This window comes from Rattus rattus, chromosome 8, assembly GCF_011064425.1.
Source record: "Rattus rattus isolate New Zealand chromosome 8, Rrattus_CSIRO_v1, whole genome shotgun sequence".
In the NCBI taxonomy this organism is placed as follows: Eukaryota; Metazoa; Chordata; class Mammalia; order Rodentia; family Muridae; genus Rattus; species Rattus rattus.
This window is the reverse complement of record NC_046161.1, coordinates 39,571,958-39,585,408: the sequence shown is the minus strand read 5'-3', so window position 1 is coordinate 39,585,408 and position 13,451 is coordinate 39,571,958. Positions and strand designations below refer to the sequence as shown.

The following is a 13,451-nucleotide window of genomic DNA, read 5'->3' as shown; positions in this document are numbered from 1 at the left end:
AATTAGTCTTTCAAATGTGTGATACCATTTTGCCCCCATTCCCAGCTCTCCAAAGCAATGTGTAAAGTCTATAGAAATAATATAAAACTACTAGAAATTAATCTCATCAATTAACAATGGCTCTACCTGTCTGACTCTACTGTGTCTTCTACGTAAAAACTTGAGCAAAGATAACCATCTTTCCTTGTTTTCCATTAACCGCTATTGTGAAATTTGCAGATTTGTGTGTAAGCAAACAATAAAATCCATAATTCTTTATTACTAAGGGTTTATTTACACAGTGGTTCAGGCATAATAAAAAATAAGTTACAGTACAAAGGTACTCTTAGGAAGGAGATACTGACCAAGAATGTGGTACCCCATGAATATTCAGACAGGACACAAGCTGCAAGTTCGATGGAGACAGTCCCTGTGGGGTTTTTAACTACTTCATTACAAGTATGAAACATACACAGGCCATCTGTTTAAAGAAATATCCAGTCGCTATGTTCACAAGAGAATATACAGGTCTAGCTTGTAGCTTCAAAACTAGGTATCAAAACTTTAGGCCAGGGTATGGAGGAGCAATCCCTTACTTCTAGCACGGGTGAGGCAGAGGCAGTGGGATCTCTGAGATCAAGGCCAGCCTGATCTACAAAGTGAGTTTCTGGACAGCCAGAGCAATTTAGTGAGACCCTTTCTTAATTTTTAAGAGAGAAAGAGGGGGAGAGGGAGAGAAATAAGAACAAAACCTTTTTTTTCAGGCATTATAAAAAGCAGAACAAGAGATATAGAATGGATTTCAAGACCAAAATGTATATGTAAATTATGCTAATTTATTTTTTTTAAAGACTGGGTAAAATATCAAGATCCAATATGTAAAAATAGAATCTTTTGGAAATTTCCAGTTTGTTAAGAAGAAACAATCTGTGCGGCTCAGTCAGTGAAGAATTGCATTGTGAAGATTCACTCCAGACCTGAACCTTTAGATGTTCTCTGTTCTCCAAACAGTGCTGGTGCGCACAGACCGGGTCACTAGACTCAGAGAAGAAAGCCATCCCTCCTCTTTCCATAGGCCACTTAAAAAACTTTGCTTTGTACTCAATAAAGGGAAAAATAAAATTGGTTCATTCCATTTAGGTAGTTTTGGTATTTCTTTGGTCCACAGCAAATTCTCCTTAAAACAAGGCGAACCAAAACCAAAAGAACTTTAAATAATCTCTTCTAGTTCTCACACACAAGACTTAAAAAACAAAAAAACAAAAAAACAAAAAAACAAAAAAAGAGGCCATTTGCTTTGGGTTGGCACGAGTCTGATTTTTTTTTTTAAGTTGTAGTCTGTCACAAAGTCTTCTAATAAACTGCTTCATGACTCCACTCTGCGAATGAGCAGAGTCTTCCAAGGTGGGGGTGAAAGGGAGCGCATAGCAAGCAATCTGTCTATGCTCATTACAAACCTACAGTTGGGCAGGATGTGGTGATGCATACTTTATCAAAGCACTAGAGAGCTGAGGCAGGGGGTCTCTAGGTTTGAGGCCAACTCTGTCTGCATAGTCAGCTCTAGACCAGCCAGCACTACATAGTGAGAACCTGTCTAAAAATAAATAAATAAATACAAAAGTGGTGCTGAGCGATTCATCCTGGTGGCACTTGCTGGTGTCCTGGTGCTTCTGTGACCTTTTATAGTTACTGTGCTTAGACTTGCGCTGTCACCTAGAAACCTTGGAGTAATTGACAAAACAATAAATCTAGAACACTTTAAAAAATCAGTAAAAATCTAAAAAATCAGGATATTTCCATTTAAAGACAGTCATGAAAATCAAACTTCCAGTGTAAATTTGGGGTTTGGTTTTAATAAAAAAAAATAATGGCTGGATGGTTTAGCTAGTCTTTTAATGATTTAATGTATTCATCTTATGGGGGAGGGAAGGTGGACGGCCTGCACATATTATGTGCATGTAGTAACCGCAGACACCAGATGAGGGTGTCACATCCCCTAGAACTGGATACTGATAGCTGTGAGCCACCAAATGGGTGTTGAGAACTGAACTGGGTTCTTCTGCAAGAACAAGAGTTGAGCCATCTCTCCAGACCCCTTAGCACTCCTGTGCGCTGTTCTAAAACTGAAATGTGAGAAGGTATGCCCTGGCAGACAAGCTGGCTGGCTTCATATCCCTCTGATGCCAGTATACACAGGAGTATAGGAGTCATACATTGTAAGAATGTGGAAGGACAAATATGTAACCTCGCAGTTTACAAAAGCTAACACAGGATTGCGCTCTGGAATTAGACAGGACCCTAGTAATGAAGGTAAGCCTGAGTCTAGTGGCTCAGGCAGAACCCTAAGCTGCCGGTCAGGGGCGTTGCTCATCTAGGCAGGTTTGTGCTGCAGAACCTGTGGGACGACGACAGGTCATCGCTGGAAATGTTTCCATTGATGTCAAGGAGTGCTGATGCTGTCCTCGAAAATCCTCAGCTTCTGGAATACCAAAGTTTAAAAGGTCAACATCCTTGAGAAGTGTCCAAGAGGAATACCCGGCAGTGCCCAGCATGTACAGGTGACATCCAACCTTCACTCCTAAAAGAAATTTTGGTTTGGTTTGGTTTTTGAGACAGAGTATAGTCTGTGGTGTCTCACAGGAGATACAAATTTAAACAAATTACAAAAGTCTCTGTAAGATCCACCTGCCTCTGCCTCCCAAGCACTGGGATTAAAGGATATATATATATATATATATATATATATATATATACATATATATATATATAGAGAGAGAGAGAGAGAGAGAGAGAGAGAGAAGGGGAGGGAGGGAGGAGAGCTTGGTTGGTTGGTTGGTTTGGTGGGGGCTGAGGGTTGTTTTGTTTTGTTTTTTGAGACAGGGTTTTTCTGTGCAGCCCTGGCTGTCCTGGAACTTCCTTTGTAGATCAGGCTGGCCTCAAACTCAGAGAATCTGCCTCTGCCTTGCAAGCGCTGAGATTAAAGGAATGTGACAATGCCCAGGCCAAAGTCCAAAGTTTTTATAATTTGTTTAAATTTGTATCACCTGTCAGAAACCACAAACTATACTTGATGATTGATAATTTTCCTTTAATCTTTTTCCTGATTTATTTTACTTTATGAGTGCTTTGCCGGCCCATTTTTATGTGCACCACGTGTGTGCTGTGCCCAAAGACCTCAGAAGAGGATGTTGGGTCTCCTGGACCTGTTCTGGGGCTGCGAGCCACTCGCTGATCCTTGGGTCACTTACCATCATGCCATAAATGGCTCATAATAAAAAACAAACCATCAGAGATTAATCTTTTCGTCTAAAATGATTTATTGAGCTGGACAGATATGATAGCTCAGTTGGTAAAGTGCTTGTCATGTAAGAATAAGGGTCTGAGTTCAATCATCAGAACCATGCAAACAACTGGGCATGGAGACACATGCTTAGAATCCAGGCACTGGGGAGGCAGAGTGGAGGAAGAGCTACAGTGGCCACACAGCCTAGCTTAAACAGCAAGGCCAGGCCAATAGGAGACTGTTCTGTCATACACATATACACACGCACACACACACACACACACAACACACACACACACACAAAACAGGGTAGATGGTAGATAAGGTTGTCATCTGATCTCCACATGCATGTGCACACACCACACACACACACACACACACACACATACCCACATAATTTATTCACGTATTGGAAGTTCATTATTGGTAGTGGCTAATAAAATCCTTGGAACTCAAACAGTAGAATCCTCTCAGCCTTAAAGGAAGTGGTCTGGCTCCTTAATCATATATACAAATACTCTGAAAAGGGAAGTCAACTATGAGGATAATAGGAGACTAATCTGCCTGGTCAAGAGTTTCTGCTTCTGAATAGGAAGTGTCCTCAGCTATTGTCAGAATGACCCAAGAGATCCTGGTCAAAGATGGGCTAACAGTTCTGCAAATTGAAGAAAGAAGTCGCCGGTGTGTGACACTTACCTCACAGTGTTAGTCTGTATCTTCCACATAAACAGAGACTTTAGTCCCTTGATTGAGTTTCTCCTCTTCTTTTCTGTCACGAAGGAGCAGAAGTCAAATGTTAGGTGATCAGGGAGGAAGCAAAGGTGGCAGGTCCCAAAGCAGCATCAGGTATGGGACCCCGGATCATGCTTTTCGAAGAAATACACACACCTGGATGTCCATTCAAGTGACAGAGAACTAACCTGCCAGTGTCGTGTAAAAGAGAATACCTACGCCCCCACGTGACCTGCCAGTCCAGACTCAGACACTTTTCAGAATGCGTGATAAGTCCCCTGGGATCTAATAGAGTACTGTGGGCATTTAAAGTGCACACCTAAGCCTTACCAGGGTATCTGACTTCTAATGTTTACCCCTCTGCAAAAAAAAAAAAAAAAAGGAAAAAACTTTTTTTGGTTGACCTAGAAATCCTCTCTATCGATCTATCTATCTCTTCAAATGCTGTGATGGGTCCCTTAGATGCTTCACAATCAATTACATTTATTTACTAATTAAAATAAATGAATGGTTCTGGGGGTTACTTATAAACTCCACATGCAAAAGAATGATTTGAGACTCTTAACCAAAACTCAAAACCTAGCCGAAAATACACCACAGACACAACTGTGAGAATGTAACTGAAACCACAAAACACTTAGAAGAGCTGGACTTCATCAAGACTGAAAACTCTTGTGTCTTAACGGATAATGTTCAAAAAGGGGCAAAGGGAACCCAGGGAGGGGGAGCAGTTGCAGGTAATGTAGCTGAAAGGGGCCAGACATCTAACCGTTACAGCTTAACAAGAAGACATCCACTTCAGTTTCAGGGTGGGCGGACTATCGGAATAGATACATCTTTACAGAGAAGCTCTATAAACAGCAGCTAAACACCTGGGAGGAGGATGAGGTCCATTAGTCCTCGCACAGATGTAAATCAAAAATCTCACTGGCATACTGACATACCATCTCATGGCCACTAGAGGGCAATAATGAAAAGTGAGAATGTAGAGGGGTTTTTTTTTTTTGTTGTTTGTTTTGTTTTGTTTTTTCTTTTCTTTTCAAAACAGGCTTTCTCTGTATAACCTGGCTGTTCTAGACTCGTTTTGTAGAACAGGCTGACCTCAAACTCACAGAGGTCCACTTGCTTCTGCTTGAAAAGTGCTGGAATTAAAGGTGTATACTATGCCCATAAAAAAAAAAACACTTTGTCAATTCCTCCAAAAAAAAAAAAAAAAAAAATTCAATAGTTCAATGACTCAACAATGTTTCTTCTTTCATTTTGTAAGTATGTGTATACAAAACGTATGTTTGTAGCAATTGATATTAGGTATAACAACCAAAGGGGGGGGGGACCTGTCTCCATCATCTGAGCAGACAGACAATACGTGGTGTGTCCATTATAGTGGAATATCAGACAGACATAAAAGGGAATGACAGAGGATGAGAGAGTTCAGTGTGAACTGGCTGCGGCACGAGGATCTCAGTTCAGATCTCCTGGTACCGGTACAGCCCGAGAGTGGTAGCAGTGACCCTTTAGTGCTAGTGATGGAAGGTGGAGACAGAAGGAGCCCAGAGGCTTGACAGGCAGCCAGTCTAACCAATCAGTGAGCACCAGGGTCACTGAGCGCGTCAAGTCTTAACTCAGGTAAAGAGCAGTCGGGAGCCGCCCAACAGATGCTGAGAACCAAACCCACCTCCTGTACAAAAGCAGCCAGTGCTCTTGACTGCTAAGCCATCTCTTTGGCCCAAATGGGTGAATTTTGTAGCTTATAAATTTTATCTCAATCTAAAAATGTTTCCTTAGCACTTTCTGTGGGCAGAGCAAGCTTTTCCAGTGTCGGAACGGCAGGGACAGCTGAGTGCCTCTCCCTATGCCTCTTTATATGTATGTGTTTCACTCTACAGAGGATATTTTTAAAGCTTCGCATGTGCACATTTGTTTTACTAGCACCCAAACCCCACTAATAAAATTCTTTTGTAAAACTAGGAAACCTTTTGAATTCCATTGCTGTTGCCAGTCTGTATGTGCATGTGTGTGTCTGAATGTTAGTTTGTGCACATAACGTCACAGAGGTCAAAGGTGTTACATCCCCCCGGATGCTGGAATCCCAGGCTGTTGTGAGCCACCAGATACAGGTGCTGGGAACTGAACCGAGCAAGAGGATCCTCTGCTTCAAACCACACTGAGCCGCCTCTCCAATCTCACTAAGAAGCCTTTGTAAAGTCACTATCCATGCCCTAACTTACCTGTCCTACGAACCAGAAACCTCTCATACGTTTGGTCAAAAAGAAAATCAACGGTTCCTCGGTTGTTTGGTCCCGTTGAAAAACTCCCAAGCACCACCCACCCTACGAGTGTGAGCAGGGGTTCCCACCGGCGCTCACTCAGCCTTACGATTTTGTCCCCTCAGATTTATCCGCCCTTTCTGCCCATCGCTTTTTCCGGAAGTGTTGGAAGAGGACCACCACGATCACTATGATGATCATCAGTGCACAAGCAGAGCCAATGGCCACGGCCAGGAAGTAGATCTCGGAGAAGGGCACTGACAGGGGAGAAAGACAAGGCAGCAGTTAGCTGGGTGAAATCTAAAGAGAGTGACAACGCACCTCATGGTTAACCGGAATCTTCCTCTCCTACTTTTATGAAGTCCATGTAGCCTCTGGCGGCAGACGGAAACCTACACAGACTCCACCAAGGCTTCTCTAGTGTGAGTCTGGAAGCAGTGACAGCTCCTCTGGGGAGCTTTGAAGTGAAGTTCTCAGGCCCCACCCCAAACGGGCTGGACTAGAAGCACTGGGGTTAAATCCAGCAATCCATGTTTGGACATGCTTTCCACGTGATGATGTCAACACACCCAAGTACGGAGAACCGTTGAGTCACTTGAACTGCCCAGTAATTCAAGTTTTTGCTAATCTAGTCAGACCTATGCCCAGCTCTGTCCTGGATAACCCTACTCACCCCGTCACTCAGTCAGTCATTCACCCAGGCTTTAAAGCATTTGCTGTGCTCCTGTCTTAATAATGGAAGTGAAAAGGAAGACAGGAACTAAAGCAATAAGCCCCAACATCCAGAAGAGACATGAAGAGGGTATTTATCCCAGGACTCTCTCAACCTGGAATCTATCAAAAAGGATGAAGCTCCTGGGAGCCAGTGCCTTCTTCTGGACTCTGCAGGCACCAAGCACACAGATATACACGCAGGCAAAACACCAAAACACATCATGGAGAATGGCTGTCTCTTTAGGTGTACCTCCATCTCCTAAAATACATCTGCAGGGTCATGGCTTCCTGTAGGTTCTCAAAAACTAATGTGTTAAATGATTGCTAGATTGTGTGTGTGTGTGTGTGTGTGTGTGTGTGTGTGTGTGTGTGTGTGTGGTGTTTGTTGTTTTTGGTTTTGGTTTTTGAGGGGATTTTTTGGCCTAGCTATTAGAAAAAGAAAAAAAAAACCCTTGAGGTCTAAAGATATTATATTACTTTTTTCAGTACTCAGAGGACTTAATGTAGATCATGCATCTCTCTCTTGGGAGGAGAGCCTAGAAAGAGGGTTTTAAACTAAACTGGGAAGGAGTAATAGGAGACAACCATACCATGTAACAGACTAAACCATTTTAAACAATGTTGTGTGTTAGGAATACAGATTGCCTCAACTCTTAAGAAGCTGAGGCAGGAGGATCTCCAAATTTGAGACCAGCCTAGACTACACAGAGAGATCTTTTCTCAAATAGCAACACACACACACACACACACACACACACACACACACACCAGAGAGAGCTAGCCCTACCTTATTAACTGTGTGACCTGGGTTATTTATTTGTTTATTTATTTATTGAGTTTCCTATGTTAAGAATTAACAATATCCATTTCTTGAGTGCTCATAAAAAATAAAATTGTTACCTAGGAAGCGCAAGGCCCTGGGTTCGGTCCCCAGCTCCGAAAAAAAAAATAAAATAAAATAAAATAAAATTGTGTCTGCCTATAATAAGTGTACATATTACTATTATAATTTTCAGTACAACTCAGAGTTTGGGAGACTTTCACAAATCCATTGTATCATCTGTCCTCACAGAAATCTTTGTTATATTATTCTCACTGTTCAGATGACAAGAGCAAAATTTATGTATAATTGATACAGAGTAGCCAGGGCTCAACTGCAGTTCTCCAACTCAGAAGTGTTGTGGTCCAAGTCCTTTGTCACCGGGCATCATTTCCGGGTGTCCTTACAGCACAGGCAGCCCATGCCACTGGTTGGAGAACAGTCTGAGAGTCTGAGATGACTGGGTGTGAGTCTGACGTGACTTCATTTACTAACCATGAATTGGGGAAGTGACTTGCCCTTGGTGAGCCTCAGTTTCCTTCTTAGTAAAATGGGAGACGTTAAATATATAACAGACTCGTGAGATGCATAAAGAATAAGTAAGATGAAGCTGGGGAGATGACTTAGCAGTTAACAGCGCTGGCTGCTTTGTCTGGGCAACCTCAGTTCGATTCCCAGCACTCGCGTGGGTTGATCACGAGTATCTGTAACTGCAGTTCTGGGGATCTGACGCCCTCTACTGGCGTCTAAGGGCATTAATCACTTAAGTGGCGCACAGACATAGGTGTAAGCAAACCCCCACGCACATAAAATAGATTTTAAAACTGTTTTTAAAAGAATACCCAGCTCCAAAAAAAAAAAAAAAAAAAAAAAGAATAAATAAAATGTACAGCATTAAAGCTCCCGACAGCGAGGAGTCCTGAGTAAACACTGATGACTGTTGTGGAGACTAAATGTGTCAGGACTAAATGAGCTACTGTATCAAGTACTTTGGACTGTGCCTAGCACACCAGGCACCCAATAAGTATCTTGAATAAATGAAAGAATGAACAGACCTATTGTGAGTGTCTTTATCAGTCACTTCCTGTCCTTTCCACAGCCTCAAGGCCATTCTTGTCACAGATTCCTCAGATCTCTTTGTATTATTTTGTTTCTTTCCATGACCAGAGTCTTTATTTTTTTTTCACCCTGGGATTCCTCGGTCTCAGAACTTCCCAGCTGTGAATACCTAAGCCCTCCTCTCCCTTCCAGCTTCCAGAGAGATGGTTTTTTTTTTTTTTTTTTTTTTGGAGGTGGGGGAGGTCAGCTTTCACTTCTCAAAACCTACCAGTGTGCACAACGCTGAGCCGGATCGTCCCGATCAGACCATCAACATCCGGTGGATTCTTCACCTGGCAGGTGTATGTCCCGTTGTCGTCAAACTGCAGCTTCCACAGCATGATGGAGACATCATACCGCTCGGGGTTTCCATCCCAGACCACCCGGTCTTTGAACCGTCCGCTCATGGGTCTGAAGGGATCCATGTGGTAATAGAATACCTACAGAGGAGAAACGGTCATCATTCCTTCTCTGTCCAGGCCAGGAGGCTGAGATGGTGGGTGGTGGGGAGTCAAAGAGAAGCATCACTAAATCTAACCAATGGTGCAGCTCCTTGGAACGTTCTCGGGCTTCTCCTTTCTCAGATCTATTATTCTCTGTCCCAAGAACTGATTCCCAACTTAAATCCATGCGTGTGGCTACCCTAGGAAAGGCAAGCGGGGGGGGGTTGCCGCAATGCATCCTGGTCAAGAGTCCTCTGGATGGTGACAAGAATCTACTTACAAACTGCTCACGACCCCCATCTCGAGGTCGGAAATTCCACGTCACGGTTAGCGCATCTCCCACAGGGGCAAAGCTGGAGAAAGTGCATTTTAACCGAATATCTGTCCCGTTAACTGCCTCCAGGGCTCCGGAGGTGTAAATTTCCACTGCTGTTGTAGGATAAAAGGCTGCAATGAAGGAAAGGAATAGGTTAACAGCGGTGTATCATTGAGGAAAAAAACGCTGACACTTTCCAAAGAAGCCAACCTTCAAATTCATTTCACCAGGAGTCTGCATACCATACCTGCACACAACTTTGACCCTCCCTTCCCGAGGGCCAATTAGAAGTAAAACTACCTGGTGCTCTCCACAGATTTACTGTGCCAATTTCAGAACTATAACCAGAAACTACAAACATCAGCAAAGAAGATGGAAAGCAGAAACAAAAATCCAAACGTTGGTCAGACACGGTGTATTACGATCAAGCAACATAATATATGTTAAAAAAAAAAAAAAAAAAAAAAAGCAAGCCTCCAAGCAGGTAAGTTTCCAGCGTGTAGACTCGGGGCTGCTGCTAGCTTGCAGATCAATCCCTCCCTCCTCCCCCTACTCCACCCCCAGCATTTGCGCTTGCCTGCACCCCTGGAACCCTTACACCATGTGGCTTATTTACAATTCCAGTGCGTGCATTGGGACAGCTTCAACACCACAGCGGGACTCTCGCTCTGATAATCTTTTTTTTTTTTTTTTTTCTTTTGCTCCGTGGTGCTGCATGGAGTAGGAGACAAAATCCTCCCACGGAAATCCAAGGGCCAAATCTAGCCAGCAGCCCGAGGTTGAGAGCAGCTACACAAAGATGGTGTGTAACCTGAGATCAGAAAGCCCTCTCTGTGCCTGAATCACCGGCGGCCAAACACACCTAAACCTGTTTGCCCAAAGTACTGCCCCAAAGCACCCCACCGAATTGAAGTTTCGTTGAAGTCTGGAATTGAACGAACTGCAGCGGGGGCTCGATCTCCCAGCTGAGCTCTTAAGACTTCTTCAAGCCACAAGCTCTGTCTTTACAGAGTGGGCGGTGATGGTAGAAAATCCCAGAAGCCCGCCAGTTCTTACCTGTGAGCTGTAAGCTCAGGAGAAATGGAAGCACACGAGCGAGGCTCTTGCCATACATCAGGGAAAGCCAGCCGTGGCCCCAGAGGCCAGACTCGGCAGACCCAAGACTCCAGCACCCAGCCAAGGCCAAGGCTAGGACTAGCAGGCGCTGCAGTTTTTCCCCAGAGAGGTCGACTCCCTCACCTATGGGAAGGTGCACAGCAGACCAGCGGGTCTTGACTCATCCCGCCCGGGCCGGTACAGCTCTGGAATGAAAGGTGGGGCCTCCGCACCCAGCGCCCTCCTCCTGATTCTCCCTCCCGCCTTCCTCCACACTCCAGCCTTCTGCGCAAAGGTCTCAGACTCTGCAGTCCTCTCCTTAGTTTTTCCGTTCAACTGACTGAGCCCTGGCCTCCGGATGGCCTCAGAGACGGCCAGAAGGAGGTGGTGCCAGTTTGAAATGTCCCAGGCTGCTCTGGGCTTGGCCCACACACACCCTTTTAAGACAGTCTTTAGCCTTGCCTAGGAAGTGAACGTTGAAAGTAGTTTGCTGTGATTCCTGCCCTTGGGACCACATTAACCTAGGCTCTGATTCACCGCACCCAGAGTTCCGTAAGACCCTCTGGGAACTCAGTCCCACCCCTGGTGCAGGCAGACTCTCCTGAGACTCCTCAGAAAGAAACCAAATCTCAATGCTGGATCCTTTCTCAGCTCAGGACAGCTCCCCTGCTCCTTTCTCCTAGCTCAGGGCAGTGTGCAAAGAACCTTTCGGGGCATCCTTTTCTCTCCACAGCCCTCTGGAGAGGGGGTACCATGTTAACAGTGTAGAGAGTAACAGCTCAGGAGGGAAGGAATGGCCCATAATCCTTTTGTGTTCTCTTTTATTGTTTGAGATGGTCTCGCTATGAAGCCTGGGTTAGATGTTGAAATTGAGGATCTATCATTGTCCAGCTTTGGCAATACTCAGGACTGAACCCATGACCTTATACTTACTAAGCAAGTGTTCTGGCACGGAGCAACACCCACAGCCCTGTGGGAATCTTTCTGACTTGCATGAGTTCTCTGCCCACAAAACAAAGTCTGATAATGGGTCCAGGAAAGAAAACCTTTCCTGTGACCCAGATTTCAACGGCCATTTTGAGGATAGCCGCCTCTCACGCGGAGATGAAGGGCTTCATCTGGCAAGAGGCACAACAGCAAACTAACACGACCAAGACCACGTGCAGTTAAAAAGTCGGCGGAGACTGCGCTCTAAGTATTGGCACCAAGCCAATAAGCCTGGCCACCAGAGTCCTGTCTCTGGAACCCACGTGGTGGAGGGAGGGACTCAAAACCTGAAAGCTGTCCTTTGACCGCCATACATGAGCTATGGTGCCCATGCACACATGCACACACACAACAGAGGGAGGGAGAAGGGGAGGGGAAGAGACAGAGAGACGGAGAGAGGGGGAAGGGAGAGGGAGTGAGGAAGAGGGAGAGAGAGGGACTAGTTAAAATGTAATTTAAATTTTTAAAGAAGTAAGCCAGATGGGGGATGGGACCCTGAACACAACTGAATTTTCCTTATCCCTAAATTAGCTATCTAGAAACTCTTCAATGATCCATACCATAATCTTCTATCTAAACCCCGGTACAAAGGGTGCTAGGAGGGGAAGCAAGGACCAGGCTGAGTAGAAAAATAAACTTCAGGCTAAGGGGTCTAGTAGATCAAGAACAAAGCCAGTACCTGGGACCCTGGGTCCTATCAAGTGAGTGATATACTAAAAGCATTCCACTCAAAGAGGGGTAAATTATTGACATGAAGGAAAAAGAAAAGAGTGGAGGAGAGGTAGAACAAACATGGGCAGACACTGGCCCAAACCTACTCATTAAGCTAAGGAGCTCAGGGGCTGCCCCAGAGGGAGGTCAGCTGCTCGCTGACACCAGAGTTACCAGAATGGGTGTCTGGCTTCTTCTCCAGCCTCTAGGACTTAGAGTCTAGGTCATTCTGAGCAGCCGGAACTGAAAATTCTGGGTTACTAAGTAACAGTTACAAGGTGGGCAGATGTAGCCTTCCCTGTGTGTATGTCAGAAGACGGACAGCTCCAGGTACCCAAGGGGGAAAAGGTTAAAGAAAACGTCATCTTGGTTGGCTTTCAGCTTTGCAGAGAAACACAGTTCCAAAAGGAGAGACAGAGCCGGGAGGAGGTTAAGTTGACAGCAAATTGCAAAATTCAGTGAGGGGTGGAGTTAACTGAAGAACACTTTGAAACACAGCAGGTGAGGAATCAGGGCAGGAGGCACTGAGCAGAATAGAAAGCCTGTTGTCCAAGCAGAGGAATTCCTCCCCAGTCGCCAGATGCCCTGAGAGCTGGCAGCCAGCCTGAATCTGAGGGGCACAGCTGCCCGGATCCCATTCCTCAACCCAGGTCAAGTTTTTGGCTTTGTGCTTGGTAACGCCCAGTTCCTTCCAGTTAACAGGAGAGGTTCCAAGTCTCTTACTGTTCCCACCCTGGGCAAGGAAGGAGGCAGAGGGTTGAACCTGTTAAGAGAAAATGACAAATAAAAAGACCATTGCCCCTTGGTATTCCAAAGATGTCAGTGTGGAGGACCTCAATCAAAGCCAGAGACATCTGAAGACAGCCTAAGGAATATTTATGTCTAGTCAAATGAAACAAAAAGGGAGAGAGAGAGAGAGAGAGAGACAGAGAGAGACAGAGAGGGACAGAGACAGAGACAGAGAGACAGAGACAGAGAGACAGAGACAGAGAGACAGAGACAGAGA

General features: G+C 44.9%; 1 protein-coding gene across 1 annotated transcript; it reads right to left on the bottom strand.

Moving 5' to 3' along the window:
- Positions 1–251: 251 nt before the first annotated feature.
- On the bottom strand, positions 252–11,162 carry Mpzl2 (myelin protein zero like 2). The gene is made up of 6 exons (XM_032909811.1): positions 10,709–11,162; positions 9,617–9,783; positions 9,123–9,333; positions 6,371–6,518; positions 3,959–4,031; positions 252–2,458 (listed from the first exon to the last, which is right to left on the bottom strand). Exons 1-5 carry the CDS (start codon positions 10,764–10,766, stop codon positions 3,968–3,970), a joined length of 648 nt encoding a protein of 215 aa, XP_032765702.1. The 5' UTR covers positions 10,767–11,162; the 3' UTR covers positions 252–2,458; positions 3,959–3,967.
- Between the last annotated feature and the right edge of the window lie 2,289 nt (positions 11,163–13,451).